Source organism: Symphalangus syndactylus, chromosome 19 (assembly GCF_028878055.3).
Source record: "Symphalangus syndactylus isolate Jambi chromosome 19, NHGRI_mSymSyn1-v2.1_pri, whole genome shotgun sequence".
Lineage (NCBI taxonomy): Eukaryota > Metazoa > Chordata > Mammalia > Primates > Hylobatidae > Symphalangus > Symphalangus syndactylus.
This window is the reverse complement of record NC_072434.2, coordinates 75,365,280-75,385,094: the sequence shown is the minus strand read 5'-3', so window position 1 is coordinate 75,385,094 and position 19,815 is coordinate 75,365,280. Positions and strand designations below refer to the sequence as shown.

Here is a 19,815-nt window from a genome sequence, read left to right as displayed (position 1 = left end):
CTACTCCGATATACATCTGGTGGCATTAGAAATTGGGGCAGCCGCTAGAAAGCAGATTTGATAGTATGCATCCAAAACCATAAAAAGGAAAGGTTTAAATTGTTTGTATTTTGATATTTCACTTCTAGAAATCTGTCTAAAGAAATTAACCCAAAATGGGAAAGAGATTGTATGCATGAAGATGTTTATGGCAACCTTAATTATAACAACAAGGCTTAGAAATAGCAAATTGTCTGATAATAAGAAAATGGTTAAGTAGGTGGTGTGACAGCTACTGAAATATTTTTACAACCATTAAAAATAATGGTTATAATGACCATACAACAACATGGATGATGCTTATGATTAAGTGAAAAAGCAGTACCCCAAATCACGTGCCCAACAGAACTACAGCCTCATAAAACACATATATGAAAATGGTTACATAGAAATAACAAAAAGCAGAGTGATTATGGGAGGAGGGAAGGGTTGTGACTGATTCTTTTTCTTTTTTCTATTTCCCAAACTTTTTGTCATGTAGTTTTATTACTTTTATTTATTTATTTATTTTTAATGTATACTTTCTTTTTTCTTTTCTTTTTTTTTTTTTTTGAGATGGAGTTTCATTCTTGTTGCCCAGCCTGGAGTGCAATGATGTGATCTTGGCTCACCGCAACCTCTGCATCCCGGGTTCAAGCGATTCTCCTGCCTCAGCCTTCCTGAGTAGATGGGATTACAGGCTCCTGCCACCACGCCTGGCTAATTTTGTATTTTTATTAGAGAGGGGGTTTCTCCATGTTGGTCAGGCTGGTCTGAAACTCCTGACCTTGGATGATCCGCCTGCCTCAGCCTCCCAAAGTGCTGGGATTACAGGCGTGAGCCACTGTGCCTGGCCTATTTTTGGTATATTTTTTGAGACAGGGTCTTGCTCTGTTGCCCAGGCTGGAATGCAGTGATGCAATCGTGGCTCACTGCAGCCTTGACCTCCCAGGCTCAAGCAGTCCTCTCACCTCAGCATATTGAGTAGCTGGGGACCACAGGTGGCTAGCTATTTTTTTTTTTTTAATTTTTAGTAGAGAAGGGGTCTCACTTGTTGCCCAGGCTGGTCTCAAACTGGGCTCAAGTGATTTTCTATCCTTAGCCTCCCAAAGAGCTAGGATTATAGATGTGAGCCACCACATCTGGCATATTAATTTATTTTAGAAAGAGGCAGGGAAGTATGAGGGAGTAGAAATGGTGAGGGAAGAGAGAAGTCTTCAGAATTGATTTTAGAAATGATTGAGATTACAAATTGCTTGTTCTACAGAGCTTGGAAGACAACATTCTACTCCAAAGAGGAGGTTTAGGTTGCCATGGAATGATTTTCTTGGTCAAAACAGCTGAGCAGTGTCATTTTTAGAGATCGCTGTGGTTAGCAGCATCCAGATCAAGGAAAGCATTTTGTGGGTGCTCAGATGTGGGGCATAGGCTGTGATGGGTGCCAGGCCCTGCCCTGCCCTCTGGGTGTTTGTGATCTGAGGCTGGGTTCTGACCCTGGCTGCTGCGGAGTGGCCTTTTGTTGCAGTGTGCACCTTTCCTCATTATCCTCCCAGTGAGGGTCGTCACCTGCCAGGAAGGTGCTAGAACCACACTGGAGGAGACAGGAGGGTGCCCTGTTTACCAAGCAGAGAGCCCTTACTCATCGGTAATACTCAGATATCTTGAGCTGCATGTAGCATAGTGCATGAGGGAGTGTACTAGTGTGTTCTTGTGTTGCTTTAAAGAAATACCTGAGACTGGGTAATTTATAAAGAGAGGAGGTTTAATTGGCTTATGGTTCTGCGGGCTGCACAGGAAACATGGCATCGGCATCTGCTTGGCTTCTGGGGAGGCCTCAGGCGGCTGTGGCTCATGGTGGAAGGCGGATGAGAGCAGGTATCTCACATGGCAGAGCAGGAGCAAGAGGGAGAGAGTCAGGGGGAGGTGCCACACCCTTTTAAATGACCAGATCTCATGGGAACTCACTATCATGAAGACAGCACCAAGCAATGAAGTCACTATCATGAAGACAACATCCGCCCCCATGATCAGACACCTCCCACCAGGCCCCACTTCTAGCACTGGGGATTACAGTTCAACATGAGATTTGGGAGGGGACAACCACCCACACTCTCTCACCCGGCCTTGGCGTTTAAGCTTCTGATGCATTTCAGGTGTGCAGTGGGAGTCCTGACCATACCCACCACTCAGGACAGGCAGTTCCAGCACATGGGCAACAACTCGTGTGTGGCTGGTGTGCGTCCTTATGCTGAGGAGGGGTGCGTGAGCTGGCACACCTGTGACGGTCGATTCTCAGGATCACTTTCTTTTTTCTGTCCTTTCTCACGTCCCACCCTAGAGTCAGATGGAGTTCAGTATCTCCGCCCTATCCATCCAGGAGCCGAGCAACGGCACTGCTGCCAGTGAGCCCAGACCACTGTCCAAAGCTTCCCAGGGCTCCCAGGCCCTCAAGTCCTCTCAAGGCAGCAGGTCCTCCAGCCTGGACGCCCTGGGCCCCACCAGGAAGGAGGAAGAAGCATCATTCTGGAAGATCAATGCCGAGCGGTCTCGAGGGGAGGGGCCTGAGGCCGAGTTCCAGTCGCTGACCCCTAGCCAGATCAAGTCCATGGAGAAGGGGGAAAAGGTCTTGCCTCCCTGCTACCGGCAGGAACCTGCCCCGAAGGACAGGGAGGCCAAGGTGGAAAGGCCCAGCACCCTCCGTCAGGAGCAGCGTCCTCTTCCCAACGTGAGCACCGAACGTGAGCGACCCCAGCCTGTCCAGGCCTTCAGCAGCGCGCTGCACGAGGCCGCCCCCTCCCAGCTCGAGGAGAAGCTGCCATCTCCTGACATCAGGCAGGACGACGGGGAAGACACCCTGTTCTTGGAACCCAAGTTTGCACAGGTGAGTGGCCTGCACCAATGCGTCTTCAGGTGGGGTGGCGCCTTCTTCCACGGGGACTGAGAGGATCCCCCGCAAAGCAGGCAGGCCACAGGTGCCCATGCTCTTTTTCCTCTCCCCCGTCCTTCCTCCTTCCCCTGCCTCTTCCTCAGAGGATGCCTAGGCTCAGGGTGCTGAGCCACCAACAAATATGCAACAAGACAAGTTTTGCGAGTCCATCTGGGTGCCCTAATTTGTTTACCAGTCAGGGTTCTGTGGCCCACTGCGCTTTCCCTGGTGTGGGGGCTGCTATCAGAAGATGCCCCTGGAAGGCGCTGCGCCCAGGGCTGTCACAGCTCAAGGCTGTGTTGGGCCTTCTTTTTGGGAGCTATCCATAGAGGCGATGGTCTGTTCTTTAGGATTGGTCTGGATTTGGGCCAGGGGAGCTGCCTGTTGGCAAGGCGGGCAGGCACACTTGAGAGGCCACACTGGGTCTTGCCCCTCTGTGGGCCTCGCTGGGCTCCTGGCTGCCTTGCTGAGGAGTGAGCCCAGGATGCAGTTTCCTCCATGTTAGCCTCACCTGGCCTCCTCTGGCCCTTGTGACTCCTTGGTTCTTGTGGGTCACTCTTTTTTTTTTTTTTAATTTTTATTTTTTAAATTTTTTATTTCCATAGGTTTTGGGGAACAAATGGTATTTGGTGACATAAATTCTTTAGTGGTGATTTGTGAGATTTTGGTGCACCCATCACCCGAGCCGTGGACACTGAACCCAATTTGTAGTCTTTTATCCCTCACCCACCTTCCACTCTTTCCCCCTGAGTCCCCAAAGTCCATTGTGTCATTCTTATGCCTTTGCATCCTCATAGCTTAGCTCCCACTTATGAGTGAGAACATATGATGTTTGATTTTCCATTCCTGAGTTACTTCACTTAGAATAATAGCCTCCAATCCCATCCAGGTCGCTGCAAATGCCATTAATTCATTCCTTTTTATGGCTGAGTAGTATTCCATCGTATATATATATATATATACCACAGTTTCTTTATCCACTCATTGATTGGTGGGTATTTGGGCTGGTTCCGTATACTGAATTTAAAAGTTTTTTATTATGGTAAAATATACAAACATTTACCATTTTAACCATTTTACAGTATAAATTTGGTGGTATTTGAGTACATTCTCAATGCTGTGTAACCATCACTACCATCCATCTCCAGAACTCCTTCCGTCCTGCAGAGCTAAAGCTCTGGACCCGTTCAACACTAACTTCCCATTCATCCCTCCCCTCAAGCTCCTGGCAACCACCATTCCACTTTGTGTCTGAATTTGACTCCTCTAGGTACCTCATATAAGTAGCACCATATATTACCCTTTTGTGACTGACTTATTTTACTTAGTGTGATGTCTTCAAGGTTCATTCATGTCATAGCAAGTGTAGAATTGCCTTCTAAGGCAAATATTCCATCGTGTGGTTAGACCACATTTTGTGTATCCACTCATCCATCGACAGACACTTGGGTTGCTTCCACCTTTTGGCTATTGTGGTCTGTTAGGAATAGTGCTGCTGTGAACGTGTATGTACAAATACATCTTCCAGCCCCTGCTTTCCGTTCTCCTGGGTGCATACCCAGATGTGGAATTGCTGGATCACATGGTGGTTCTATTTCTACTTTTTTGAAGAACCTGCATACTGTTCGCCACAGCAGCTGCGTCATTTTACATTCCCATCGACGTGGGTTCGCGTTTCTCCACTCCCTTGCAACACTTGTTATTTTCTGTGTCTTTGCTAGTGCCACGCGAAGGGGTATGAGGTGGTGTCTCACTGTGGTTTAGACTTGCCTGTCCATGATCGTGAATGATGTTGAGCCTCATTTCATGTGCCTATTGGCCATCTGTGTATCTTCTTTGGAGAAATGTCCAATGGTCCCTTGCCCATTTTTAAATTTTTGGTTATTTTGTTGTTGAGTTGAGATCATCACTGATAATGTTGAATGTCCCCCAGAGCTGGTTTCCAGTGCTTCCGTACCTCCCTCGGCAGATGGCTGCGCGTGCTGTCCTCCCGAGGAGGGAGGATCCCGCGGTGCCAGTACTTTCTCCCCACCTCGGCTCCACATCAGCTCTCCAGCCTGTCCTCGTCTTCGTGTTTCTGCACCTTCTTAAGCTAGTGCTTTCAGCCCTCTCGTTTCCTGCCTCCTCCGGTACCTGCCCATCTCTCCATTCTGTTTTCTGTCTCACATCCTCCTGCCCATCAGCTCCTCCTTACAGACAGGCTCAGTTCCCTGCCTTCCTAACCAGCACTCTTTCTCTGAGACTCTGCACTGGGGGCTTCCTCCGAAGGAAGTATTTCCATAAAATAGGTGATAGTCCCCACTCTAAAGAGAAGCAGGAACGTGTTTCTGTGTGGGCAGTGGAGAGTAGGAGACAACACATGAAATTCCTTTGAGAGAACAGATTTCTGAGTAAAGCACAGTGAAATGCCACTACATTTAAGAAACTGGAAGGAAACCAGAACAAGGAAAACTGGATTGCACCCCTTCCATTCTGCATGTTTTGCCTCACTCTGCACCAGTCTCACATGCAGACTCACTCAGTCTCACATGCAGCCAAACCGGGCCTGAGACAGGTGTCAAGGGCGAGTCCCTTAGCCCATTGCCTGCTCTTGCCGCCGTGTATGCATTTTCTGCTTGCCAGCTGCTTGGAGGGTGGAGAGTCAAGGTTTCTTTGCTCAAGAAGAACTTGGTGCACCAGGTAAATGGCTGCTGGTGTTAGGCTGGAGGAAAGGGACATTGAAAACAGGCTGCTGAATGGAAGCCCGTCAGAAGTTTTATGAAAACAGCAGCAGCCTGAGACAGCCCGTGCTCACAAGAGGGGACCTGTCAGTCAAGCCCTTTCCCCTGAAAGAAGAATGAAATTAAACCAGGCCTTGTGGTGCATGCCTGGTGCATGCCTATAGTCCCAGCTACGTGGGAGGCCAAGGCAAGAGGATCGCTTGAGGCCCGGAGGCTGAGCTTGGAGTTTGGGAAAATCACTTCATAACCTCTCACAAGATCTGAAAGAAATAAGCTTCACATTCTTTCCACACTATGTTTACTTTCTCAACTTTGCAAGTTCTTTTTTGTTGTGTGTGCGTGTGATGTTTGTTTTATATTTGAAGGACTATCTTTATCATTTGTTCTCTTATTTAGGATGAATAAATTTAAACATGGCTGTCATTCAGAAACAGAAAAGATTTATAGAAAAATACAGAGACATTGTTCTTTTCTCTGTAAGGTCTCAGGGGTTAGTGTTGGATGCTGGCAGAGTATAGATTGCATTGAACTTTATTTAATCTTCTGATTTCAAGCACTGAGATAAATTGAGGTCAGGGAACCTCTGAGACAGAAGTAGGCTCTTTTATCTGGGTCGTTTTAAATGAGATGCTGTTTTTAAATTATGCATAACTGAAAAGAAAAGACTCGTCTTACTTCCATGTTTTTGTCCCTTCTACAGGTCAGCTCAAGTAATGTCGTCTTGAAGACGGGATTTGATTTTCTGGACAATTGGTAAAATGTATCAGAAAAATACAATGAAGAACCCTAAAATGTTTTCCAAAGTGGTGTGGTGGAGGAGGATAAAAAGGGCCACCTTTTCCTATGTATTTTCCTGGTTTCTTGACACTCTTTTCTTAATCATTTGGAAACTGGTCAATATTGCCAGATTTTTTTCTTTTTTGGTAGAACCAGATATATATGCTATTTTCAGTGATTTGATAACAGAAATTTTACATTTGGAATTTTTAAGGTCTGTTAATAATTCAGGAGATCTTGTAAATAAAACTTCTGTTCCCAACTCCACCCAATTTTCCCCCTCCTCAAAGGATGTGTTTCAGCCACGTCACAAAAATCATATAAGTGATTTCCATGTCCTTCTCCATTATTCCCCCTCCCCCCTCTGCTTTTTACCATACGGGTTCCTTTTCGTGGGTGATTGACGGTGCTGTTATCAGCCATGACATCAGCATGCTGGCCATGACCCTGGAAAGACTGGCCCCCAGCGACGTTCTCAGCCAGTGCTCGCAGCTGTCCGGGGCTTCTCTGGCGGAAGCCACGTCTCTCACATCATGTGCCAGCCTCCACCCTCACGCCATTTCCAGGGAACAGACTGCGGGTATGTGGCAGTGTAGTCTTTAAGCTGCCCTGATACATATTCAGAGTACGGATTGTTGTTTAAAAAGAGTTGCATGTTTAAAGAGTTTTGTATTAACTTTTCATTATTTTGTATCTAGATTATCAACAATGGGGCTACCACTTTCCTTGGTTTTGTATCCATTTCCTCTTGGAAGTTCTTGTTGCTTATGTGACCTGTCGGTTGTTCCCCGGACCGGGCACCTGCAGGAGTCAGGGCAGACGGCAGGCGTGGCTGGAGGACAGGGCTCTTCTGCTTAGTTGTGTTAGAGTCTTCCAGCATGGGACTGGTGGGAGCAGTGGGCATTCTTTATCCCAAGGGCTAGCCAGGCTGCATCATGACGGGCCTTCCCCAGCCCTGACCACCACCAGAAGCGGAAGAGTGGAGTTTGCGATCAACTCAGCAGTGCCCGTGGAGACCTGCGTAGTGTCAGAGCAGCAGTGTCTCTTGGAGCTGGTGCAGACACCAAGGCCGCCCAGTGGTACAAGGTGGCCCACCTCCCCTAGAGAAGCTGCTGTACTCAGAGGCTGCCCTGCCCAGTGGCCCCTGAGCTGCGTGAGCCTGCAGGAGGCATCCGAGCAGAGCCTCAAGCCCGGTATGGCGCCATCTCCACATTGCCATCACTGCGTTCTCACCTGAAGCCTTAATCTCTGCGACCCCTGCCAGTGAGCGCTTGGTTTCAATACCAAAGTGTGTCTTCTTTTTTTTTTTTTTTTTTTTTTTAAAAAAAATGCCTGTTTCATAGGACCTTCTGAAATGATTTCCAGAATATTTTATCTGGCTCCAAAATAAAGCACATAGCAACTCACCTCAACCCCTCATCACCTCCAGGAAAGTTTCTGCCAAAGCTGTGGCATAGCCAACTTTTGGTTTGGTTCTTGCCAATTGCTTTATGTCCCTAAACCTCATGTAGATCCTTGGGGTGTAGTTTATCTTTCTCCTTCAGTGATTTACTGTAACTTTTCAAATGTTGGTTCTTTCTGTACCATTTAAGTATAGTTGATATATGCGAGGCAGGAAAGGTTTCAGCATGGTGGTGAGGGAAAAAGGAGCTTAGAAATCCCAGTTGGCACGGTCTGAGCAAGTGCCAGCTCCCCCCGGGGCTAACGGCACTGTTCACACAGGGATCCTCAGAATCAGCGGCCACCTGCCTCCACCTTCTGCCTGGAGGGCACGGGGCTGTTGTAGAACCTATGGTAGCAAATGTATATGTATGAGTTTGTATTCTGTAGCGTTTGTGTAGCACAGAAGAAAGACCTGTGTCCTAGACAGTAGGCCAAGGTTATCTGCCTCTTGGGAGAAATTCTAATTTCTTTCCCACTTTCTCATAAAGCCCAATATTCCCTCCAAGTTCTTCTTGGTGCTGAGGGCTATAGGAATTATTGAAAGCTTCTGCCTCACTTAGTACCGTCTGGGGCCCAGCACCTAGCAATGTTAACTCTATTAACAATGTTTCTTAATGGTATAGCCTCCTGAGATTAAATGTAAAATCCAAAGTTAGGAAATCTTGGAGGGAGTCCTCAAGTTGTATTGCTTTGCTGTACTTTTGGAAGAAGGGACGACCTGGAGGACACGGGCTCGTGTGTGGGTCTTCATCCTGCCTGACCGGCAGATCTTCCTCTACACCTTGGGCAAAGTCTACGCAAAGATGGTTTCTTAGCTCTCCATTTGCCGTCTTTTTCCTCCCATGCATCAGGAGGGAGTTTCTCAAACCAGGAGTTTATATTTATTTTTTAGGAAATACACACTTTTCAGGAGAAACCTGAGCATGATTTTGGATCCTCCACCTCCCCCCAGTCTCTGCACCTGGGATTCAGCTCAAGGATTCAGTGTCTTCATTTTTACACAAGTTCCCCCAAGAAATCAGCAACCAGCCTCTGTTTCATCTGGGGGGCCCCTCCCTTGGCCCCCTGGGTTTGGGGGTGCTGCCCCACTGGGAACAGCGGGGGTCTGTCACCCGTCTGAGCTGCACCACCCTGTGTGGATTTCAGGAACAGCCTCCCTTTCTTTGCGTCTCCCTTTCTTTAATTAACGTTTTCAAAAATAATACATTCTTACTGACGACTTGTAACTTAGTCATATTTTATACTCGTAGCCTTTAATAAAACCCTTTAAAAAATGCTATTTGTGTCTGTGATGGGCCTCTGCTGGTGTCAGGAAGCCTGTGGAGATGATTGCAGTTGAACACAGAAGAGAAAAAGGGGTTCGTGCTAGTGAAAGCTAGCTTAAGCCACTTCCGGAAGCCTGCTTTGCAGTCTTGGCAAGGTCCTCTCTGCAGGTTTGTGGGAGGTGTTGGCTGCTAGCAGGAGGGTGGGCTCTGTCCTGGGGGGGGGCTCTTGCACAGCCCTCGGGCGAAATGGAAGCATCGGCAAGACTTTCCAGACAAGCTTATTGTACTGGGTGACTGGCTCCGAAAAGCTGCCTCCCTGAAAGCTTTCGTGTTGCATCTAGTTAAAGCTGATTTTTGGTGGGAGGACGGGGAATAGAAATGCAAAACAAAACATGGCCAGTCAGTCAGTCCTATTCCATTCATTAAAGTGTAGGTGGTAAATTACCAACTATAGATTAAGGAGATGTCAATTTTCCATATCAAATAAGCTTTTAAGACTAAAAATGGTGAAAAATGCTGACTTAGGCTGGCAGACTTCTCCTAACTTACGCACAGTGGGACCTTGCCACTTTCGGGACTGGAGATTTCTGGGAGAGTGAGTAATTGCGACTGCCGACTTAGTGGCATATAGTATTTGTGATGAAGTTTGTGGGTCATCAGTGTTGGATGATTCTATCTACACATTATGAGAGGAAACAAAATAGCTCCCAAGCTTCTAGGTTTGGCAGTAACTCAGTATGTGTTATTAACACATCTTTTAAAAAGGGGGAGGAGCCACCAACATAGAGGCAAAACCCAGGTGTATTCAGCACTTTGTAGCCAGGGAGGGAAAATGCTGAATCTGGGGGAACAAGAATGCTAGCTGTTGGGAGTGGGACCGTTCATGGCCTTTTCTGGGAGTTTTTTGTTTTTTTGTTTTTTTTTTTTTGCTCCGAGGCAGTCTTCTGATGAACTTACCAGCTTTCCGGGAACATGGGTACCAAGAGGGAGCTCCCTAGAAGGAAATCAGTGATTCCGAATCACACCTAAACTGGGGTAGAAAACAAGTGGGCAACCCAGGGTATAAGATAAACTTTAAAAATTAAGAGCAGGGTATTGGTTTGCTAGGGAGGAATAAAAAAATGTCACAGGCTGGGTGGCTTCAACAGAAGCTTATTTTCTCACAGTTCTGGAGGCTGGAAGTTCGAGATCAGAATGTCAGCAGGGTTGGTTTCTAAGGCCCCTCTTCCTGCTGTGTCCTCACCAAGGTCATTCCTCAGTCTGTGCTGTCTGTGTCCAAAATCTCTTCTTATCAGGACATCAGTCATATTGGGTTAGGACCCACCCTAGCCACCCCATGGTAACTTAATTACCTTTGTAACGGGCCAGCCTCCAAATAGTCACAGTCTGAGATATTGGGGGTGAGGACTTCAACATAAAGGAATTTGGGGTGGAGGTGGGACAATTCAGCTCCTAACAAGCAGTAATTTGAACTAGAAACAAACAAAAATACCCCTCATAATGGCAGGCACAAATACAGTGTCCAGGAGTCAACATAAATGCATAGACTTCTTTAAGGAAAACCCTAAAAGTTAAATAGAAAAATGAGAAGAAGATCTGAATAATCCTGGATGGGATAACAATATAAAAAAGTTACTTCTTCCCAAATAATTTCATAAAGTTAGTGCAACTTTTTTTTTTTTTTTTTCCAGAGGCGGAGTCTCGCTCTGTTGCCCAGGCTGCAGTGCAGTGGCCCGATCTTGGCTCACTGCAAGCTGTGCCTCCCTGGTTCATGCCATTCTCCTTCCTCAGCTTCCCGAGAGTGCAACTTTAATAAAAGTTCCTGTTGAATAGTTTGAGAAATCTGATAAGTTATAAACAGAGAAATAGTTCACTAAAGAAGTGAGGTAGGGATGGCTTGCTGTGTTATGAAAACATGTTTACAGTTTCTGGGTATTTGTACAAGGACAGACAACTAGAGGAATGAAACAGGACGGAGAGCTCAGGGACAAAGCCATGTGTCTTTGGGAACCTAATTTACAATCCAAATGGCACCACAAACTGGCAGGGAAAAGGAAAGATTCTCGCTATACGGGTGGATGAATTTGCACAGAGAAATGTAAAGTGGATTCCTACCCAACATTATGCAGAAGGTAAGTTCTATGGATTAAAGACCAGATGGTAATAGGTACAAGTGTAAAGCTAATAGAGGAAAATAGCTTGTGACTTAGGGCAAGAAAGGTCCTTAATAAAACTTCAAAAGCACAAACCATAAAGCAAAATAACCTGATTACATGAAAGTTTAGATTTCTGTCAGATGGATAGAGTTAATGCGTGCACCACCACACCTGGCTAATTTTTGACAGATTTCTGTCAGATGGATAGAGTTAATTAGCTGAGAGAATGGAGAAGATGTTTGCTATGTCAATTCCGATAAAGCAAAAGCATCAAGAATATAGAGGGCACTCCAGTAAATTAACAAAAGGAGGTCAGTGATCTCAATAGAAAATTAACAGAGAAAATCCTAAAAACCGTCCGTCTATGAAAAGGTGCTAAAAATAACTGGTAGAGAAAAAACAGTAGAGATCTGGATCATGCCAAGTGTTGGCAAAAATGGGATAAATCAGTGGTTCTCAGCTGCAGAGACTCCCCCCACCCCAGGGGATATTTGGCAGTGTCAGGGGACATTTTTTATTGTTACAACTGGGGAGGGAGGTGCTACTGGCATTCGGCGGATAGAGGCCAGGGATGCTGCTAAACGTCCTACAGTGCACAGGGTACTTCCCCACAACCAAGAATTATCCAGCTCCAAAGGCTAATAGGGTCAAGGCTGAGAAATCCTGAGGTGGAGGAACTGTGCAGCCAGCGTGTCAAGAGTAATCTGGTACCATTTTGCCAAATTATTTATACGTATATCCTGTGATCCCATCATTTCCCTCCAGCATATATATATCCCTTAGAAGTTCTCACACAGCTACTTAAGGGACCTGTTCATTGTACAGAGCTGTTCACTGCAGTGCTGTTTGTTTGTGGGAGTTGGAAGCAAGCTGGATGTCTATCATTGGAAGGAGGGCTAGGTGCAGCCACACCATGGAGTATTATATAGCAATTAACAGCAATGAATTAGATGTGTACATAGAAATATGGGTGGATCTGAACAAGCATATTATTGGAAAAAGGAAAACACAAAATGGAATATTGTCTTAGTCCCTTTTCTGTTGTTTATAACAGAAGAGCTGAAATGGGGTAATTTATAAAAGGTATTTATTTCATACAGATGTGGAGGATGAGAGGTACAAGGTTGAGGGGCTGCATCTGGTGAGGGCCTTCTTGCTGGTGGGGACTCTCTCAGAGTCTCAAGGTGGTGCAGGCTATCACATTGTGAGGGGACTGAATGTGCTGGTGTGCTAGCTCAGATCTCTCTTCCTCTTCTTATAAAGCCATGAGTCCCACTCCCATGGTAACCGATTAAATTAATCCACTAATCTGTTAATCCATGAGATTAATCCACCATAAGGACAGTGCCCTCACGATCCAATCACCCTTTAAAGGCCTTACCTCTCAATATAGCCACACTGGGGATTAAATTTCAGCATGAGTTTTGGTGGGGGGACATTAAAATCGTACTATATATAACAACACCACTTGCATAATTTTAAACATATGCAAATAAACAAGGTATATTTAACAGAATAGAATGGTAGCCTATGGGAGGAATAGGGGTGGAAATAAAGGTGGCAGGAAAGAATATAACAGAGGGGTCTTAAGTGGACCAATGGTAATCACGTGCCAGTAGGCGCCTACTTGCAAAGAAATTTGATATTGTGCGTCGCTTAAGTCTGTTACTGAGCTCTTACATCAGACAGGAGTCTCATTTATTTAGCTGGCTTCTTAGATCAGAGCTGGTCCTTGGCTGACATTGATTCAACGTTTTGTGACTTGGCTGTTTGGCTGCAGTTGGTGTCACTCTGGATAGTTGTGTGACTATAGTTCATCAGCTGACGTGTATAAAGCTTACTGGATCAATGCAAGTGGGTGAATGTGCAGGTTGGGAGGGGAGTGAGAGTAGGAATTAGGGACACCTGGTGCCCTATTCCTTGGGGACAGAAGTCACACAGGTTGTGTGAGGTCGGGGAGGGCACTCCGCAAAGGAAGAAATGATTTCATCAATTGGCCAATGGCTTCAGCAACCTGAAGTTTACTCCAATGAAGTTTGTCATGCAATAAAATCATAGACAATAATGTGTGAGGATTTCTAAAATTATTTTAAGTTTCCTAACTACATTACAGAAAGTGTTGGAAAATATAGTCGAGTGCTTTAACACAATATCAGCATTTTAAAGCATATTTACTTCCAATCTTTTATTATGAAAATAGTCAAGTCCAAGTGGAAGGCATGTATCTTACAGGGACAGCCCAGATTGGAAATGAGATCCAAATGCAAATCTGGAAACCACATGGGCCCTGGCAGTTCTCTTTGTGTCATGCTCTCTGTTTCCCTCCCTCTACCCCCTCATTTTGTTCTCCTTCCCTGATTCATGCCAACATCCAGCCCCAGAGTTATAATACTGTAACGTATTTTTTCTTCATAGTTCTTACTGTGTTGCAGCCCGGTGCTGGGCACTGGGGATTCAGCAGTGTATAATACAGACATAGTTGCTACCCTCATGGGGCTTATATTCTAGTGGAGGAGACAGACTAAATATATGACTACACAAAAAATTTTATAGTTGAAAGTTCTTAAAAGAGAATTTCTGCTTCTGGCAATGATAGAGCAACTGGGACGAGGCTTACCCTCTTGTTATAAACAACTAGAAGAGTATACAAAGTATGTGAAACAACTGTTTATAGACTTTGGACAACAGGCAATGTAGAACTGTGATCCTTGGGAGAGAGGACATGAATGAGATAAGCTTTATGATTGTCACGGCTTTCTGGCTTGAGGCATTTTCTAGATTGTGTTGTAGGAGGTGGGGATTCTAAGCACAGCAAGAAAGTTTCTCTGAGCTGAGGAGAACAAGTTTGGGGGACAAAAAGAAGGCTGGAATTTGCATGAGGGAACTGTGCAGAGAAAGAGCTCCAGAAATATGCACTGGAGTCTCCTTGAGAGTGTTGGCAGTAATTTCTGGACTATAGCACAGGGGAGGGGGAGAAGTACAGATAGAGCCTGGCAGTTTTGCTTTGCTAAGGAGGATGAGTTTGAAGTTGGGGAGGCCAAAGGGACTAGAATTGACAGGGCAGAGTTCCAGAAAGGAAGGTTTCCAGAAATCTGCATAGAGATTGCCTTAAGTCTTTGGCCAAAGACCAGTCTGTACGTGTGTGAAACTTTAGTGTCTGGACAAGATCAACTTCCAAAGAAACAGCAGTTATCAGGGAGCTACAAAAATGAATAATTCCCAGAGTTTACATGAGGCCAAGAATCACTCAACTTTCCTCCAGCCACAGTGCAAACCAGGTTGCATATGTGGGGCTCTCACCAGAGATGCTAGAAGGGCCATGCATTAGAAGTGGGGTTAACTTTGCCTTAGAATAAAGAGTAGTCTAGATCTGCCCTAAAAGAATTTTAAAACAAGGTATGAAAGGATCAAACTGACTCGCAAATGACTTAGCTGCTACCAGAATAGGCCCAACACTATAAAAATATCACAAAGGGCTGGGCATGGTGGCTCGCGCCTGTAATCCCAGCACTTTGGGGGGCCGAGGCGGGTGGATTGTTTCAGGTCAGGAGTTCGAGACCAGGCTTACCAACATGGTGAAACCCTGTCTCTACTAAAATACAAAAAAATATTAGCTGGGCATGGTGGCAGGCGCATGTAATCCCAGCTACTAGGGAGGCTGAGGCAGGACAATTGCTTGAACCCAGGAAGTGGAGGTTGCAGTGAGCCGAGATCGTGCCACTGCACTCCAGCCTCAGCAACAGAGTAAGACTCGGTCCCCCCCATAAAAAAATAACAAAATAACAAAATCTAGCACTAAACAACATTAAATTCACAATGTTCAGCAACCAGTAAAAAATTACTTACTTACTAAGCAAGAAAATGTGACTCATACACAGGAGAAAAATCAGCTGATAGACCAATCCAGAAGTGACAGAGACGATAGAATTAGCACACAGGAGATTAAAACAACTGTGATAAACATTATGCAAATGCTCAAGGATGTGAAGTAAAATGTGAAGATGATGAAGAGGGTAATGGAAGCTAAAAGGACAATATATAAAATAAAAATTTCCTGTATCAGATTAAAATTAGATGACACACTGCAGAAATTATTGAACTAAAAGACATAGCAGTAGAATCTGTCCAAAGTGAAGGACGGAAACAAAAAGATTGGGAAAAAAAGGAACAAATCCTCATCGTCATGTGGGGAAATATTACAAGACCTAATGTGTGAGTAATGAGAGTCCCAGAAAGAAAAGAGAGAGAGGAAGGGATCAAACAATTTGAAGAAATAATGGCCAAACTTTTTCAAAATGTGATAAAACTATAAACTTACAGATGAAGTTCAATGAACCTGAAGTAGGATAAACACACACACACACACGAACATATCAAAGCATGCCACAAGTGACTGAAAATCAATAATAAAGAAAATCTATAGAACAGCTAGAGAAAAAAAAGACATGAAGTACAGAGAAGGAAAAAAAATACAAAAATGACTACAGATGTTTCACCCCCAAATATACAAGCTTGAAGTAAGTGAAACATTTCACTCTGTCACCCAGCCTGATGTGCAGTGGCATGATCATGGCTCACTGTAGCTTTGACCTCCCTGGGCTCAGGTGATCCTCCCACCTTAGCATCCTAAGTAGCTGGGACTACAGGTACACACCACCATGCCTGGCTAATTTTCTTTTCTTTCCTTTTTTTTTTTTTTTTTTTTTGAGATGGGGTTTCACCATGTTGCCTGGCTGGTCTCAAACTCCTTGGCTCAAGCAATCTCCCACCTCAGCCTCCCAAAGTGCTGGGATTACAGGCATGAGCTATGGTGCCTGGCCTGGAACATTTTTAAAGTGCTGAAAAGGAAAATAGAACTGCCCACTTAGAATGTAATGTCCAACAAAAAATATCATTCAAAACTGAAAGCAAGCTAGGCATGGTGGTGCATGCTTGTAGCCCCAGCTACTTGGGAGGCTGAGATGGGAGGATCACTTGAGGTCAGGAGCTAGAGGCTGTAGTGTGCTATGATCGCTCCTGTGAATAGCCACTGGACTCCAGCCAGGCAACATAGAGAGAACCCCTCTGTAAAACAAAAACAACAAAAATTGAAGGTAAAATAAAAACTTTAGATACACAAAAGCTGAGAAAACTTGTCACCAGTTGACCTGAATTACAAAAGAAAAAAAAAATTAAAGGAAGTTCTTTAGGCAAAATGAAAATAATACTAGACAGAAGGTTGGGTCTCCACAAAGGAAGGTAGAGTGAAAAAATGATAAATATGTGGGTAAATATAAAAGCCTTTTTTCAGATTTTAAGATGTTTAAAGCAAAAATAATAACAATGTTTCATGGTATCCACACTATGTGTTGGAAAGAGATCAAACTAGAGCTCTCTAGCTGAAGGGGTCAGACTTTGACACAATCCAAATCTGATGCATAGCATCTGTAGAAGTAAAATGTATGAGAATATTACAAAGATGTGGGGGCGAAGTGGAAGTATATTGTTGCAAAGATTTTATCCATGAAGTGGTATTATTATTATTTAAAGTTAGACTGTTACAAGTTAAACATACAAATTATTAACTATAGAGCAACTATTAAAATCACAGCGAAGACGTCTAGGTAGTAAGTCAATTGTGAAAATAAAATGTAAGCTAAAATTTAATCAACAAGAGAACAGGAAGAGAGGAAAAATAGAAACAAAGGAGAAATGGGACAAGTGTAAAGCAAACAGCAAGGTAATAGCTTTTTGCATAACTACCACATATCGATAATTACATCAGATGCAAATAGCCTAAACACTCCGATTAAAAAGCAGAAATTGTCAGGATGAAAAGCTGAGCACGGTGGCTCATGCCTATAATCCCAGCACTTTGGGAGACCGAGGTGGGTGGATCACGAGGTCAGGAGTTCGAGACCAGCCTGGCCAACATGGTGAAACCCTGTCTCTACTAAAAATACAAAAATTAGCCAGGTATGGTGGTGCACACATGTAATCCCAGCTGCTGGGGAGGCTGAGGCAGGAGAATTGCTTTTACCCAGGAGGCGGAGGTTGCAATGAGCCGAGATGGTGCCACTGCACTACAGCCTGGGTGACAGAGGCTGTCAAAAAAATAAAAATAAAAAAATAAATAAATAATTTTTAAAAAGCCCTACTATTTGATGTCTACAAGAAAAACACTTAAAATTTCTAGTGGGAGCTTCGGGGGAGACCTTGGAGAGGCCTGTTGGCTGGTCTGAGCCCTTCCACTGGAGACCTCTGGGTTCATTTCTTTCCTACATTGAGGGTTTACATCCAATTTTTGTTGGGAAAACGTTCTGGTGAAAAGACATAAAGATGGAAGACCCCTGGGCAGTGAAAGTGTTCGAGTTGCTTCCACTGTTCTTGTTCTCTGTCCCTGAGCAGTTCTCCAGCTCCTTTGAGTCGGCCTTGTGGATCCTTATAGCTGCCCTAGCTTAGGAGTAGCTTAGCAGGAGGTACCTACCCTGCCATTTGACAGAGCCAAGCTGTCACAAAGAGTTGCCACCGGCCACATGCGGCTACTAAGCACTTGAAACGGGGCTAGTGCTAACTGAAGTGTGTGGAAGTATAAGGTACACACAAGATTCCCAAGACTTAGTATGAAAGAAGGCAAAATATTTCATTGATACTTTTGTTATATTGATTACATGTTGAACTGATATTCTGGATATATGGGATTAAATAAAATATAACATCAATGAAAATTAATTTCCCTTGTTTCTTTTTAGGCTTTAAATGTGGTTACACATAAGTGATAAAAATCACATATGTGGCTTGCACTGTATTTCTGCTGGACAGCACTGCACAGAGCTTCACCCCCTTTCGGAAGGCCTTCTGTACATTCTTTCATTTGACTCGTATCACGGCTCTATGTTAGGGTTAAGGTATGTATTGTATGAAAATGAGTCACGTAGGCAGAAGACCGAGGTCTTGTCCCCACTTATTTCTGTGACTTTGAATAAGTCTGTTTTCTTCTCTATAACACAGATATAATCATCCCTTCCCTGCCAGCCCCACTGGGTTCGCAGGAGACCAAGTTAGAAGACTCTCAGGGAGTAGTTGGTGTTCTTAGTCTCATGAGGAGGAAGGGAGAGCATATGCCCCGAGAAGTGAACCGGCCTGTCCAGGCTGGGCACAAGGCACATCCCCCCTGGGCCAGCGTCATTTCTCTCCAGCAGGGATTCCACCGCTAACCTTACGGGGCCATGTTCCCTTCCACCCACTGCTCCATCAAGTCATCAGATTAATTTGACAGGAGAGGCCCCTGCAAAGGGCAGGTTTGCCTTTTGGCCCACCCCAACCTTTGGGGATTGTGAGCCAGGAAAATAAACAAGATTGACCTCAAAGAAGCGTACAAAATGGGCCTTGGGTCAAGCAGCTTATTTCTGCAGCAGCTTTTCTTCCAAATAGCCAATGGGTTTTGAATCTTTACCAGGCTATTCCTTCCAATGACTCCTTCACCCCTCGAAAAAAATGATGACCATATTTCTCTCTGTTTTCCAGTTGAAGAAATAGAAGACTATAGAGGCTGAATGTTCTATTCAGAGGCATCCAGCCAAACAGCTGCAGAGCCAAGAGCAGCATCCCAGGGCCAGAAGAGTGGGGCCAGTGAGGTGAAAAGCAGGGTTGTACGCAGGAGGCAGAGACGGAACAGCTGGCCGAGAGCAGCCCATGGGGAGGGGGTGGACAGGCTGGCTGCTGCCCAGACCCAGGGGCCTCTTCAGAGACATGGTGCACAGATGAGTGGCCATGACTTTCATATGAATGAGTTCAATGAATGAGTTCTTATTCAATGAATGGGTTGTCTCCTAACCACAGATAGGTTGGGCACATTCTCTGCTTTGGGGGTCAGAAGTCCTTTTCCTGGGTGAGATGGCTTCCCTGTGGTAGGTTCAGGCCTCATGCTGCACTCAGCTTCTCCCATGTCTAATGGCAGTGCTGGCCGCTGACTGTGCCAGTGTCAGGGCCTGGAGGACCACGTGGCCTTGCCAGAGCATGATGTGGATTTGATTGTTGTTGGATAGCAGGTTGAAGCCATCCAGCCAGAAAACAGCCACATTCTCTGTAGTGTGGTTTCTAAAAGAGCATCACTGACTGCTCACAGTTGGGGTAGGGGTGGGGTCATGGATAGGGAAGACACAGGGAGTGGCAGGAGGGGTGACCCAGCCTCAGTGACCAAAGAGTGCCTGGGCCCTACACAGCTTGAATCTTAGATCTGAGCTCCAGAGGCCTTGGCACTGTGTGTGCCTCCTCCACACTCAGCTCTCATTCCTTCTGGAGCACAAGATTAAGAACACAGGGGTCTCCGATCTTCAGTTGCTTGTGGGACCCTCCTGGATAGCACCTCTAGTCTTGGCTTGGGGAGCTCCAGGTGAGGGTGTGCAGGAGGGTTGGAGATTAAGAATGGACTTTGAGCTGCACAGACTTCTCCTTCCCAGCCATGTGATGTGATGGATTCTATTATCTCTCTCAACCTCACAGGGTTGCTGAGAGGATTGAATAAAATA

The 19,815-nt window shown here is 45.2% G+C and overlaps 1 protein-coding gene across 2 annotated transcripts in view; it reads left to right on the top strand.

The window, feature by feature from the left end:
• C19H1orf198 (chromosome 19 C1orf198 homolog) overlaps positions 1 to 9,163 on the top strand; it is a 31,156-nt gene extending 21,993 nt beyond the window's left edge. For both annotated transcript variants that reach the window (XM_055235411.2, XM_063614000.1), the window contains exons 3-4: positions 2,357 to 2,899; positions 6,365 to 9,163. In XM_055235411.2, the coding sequence (XP_055091386.1) occupies positions 2,357 to 2,899; positions 6,365 to 6,421 (600 nt within the window). In that variant the 3' untranslated portion in view covers positions 6,422 to 9,163. The remainder of the gene's footprint in view (positions 1 to 2,356; positions 2,900 to 6,364) is intronic.
• The last annotated feature ends 10,652 nt before the right edge of the window (positions 9,164 to 19,815 follow it).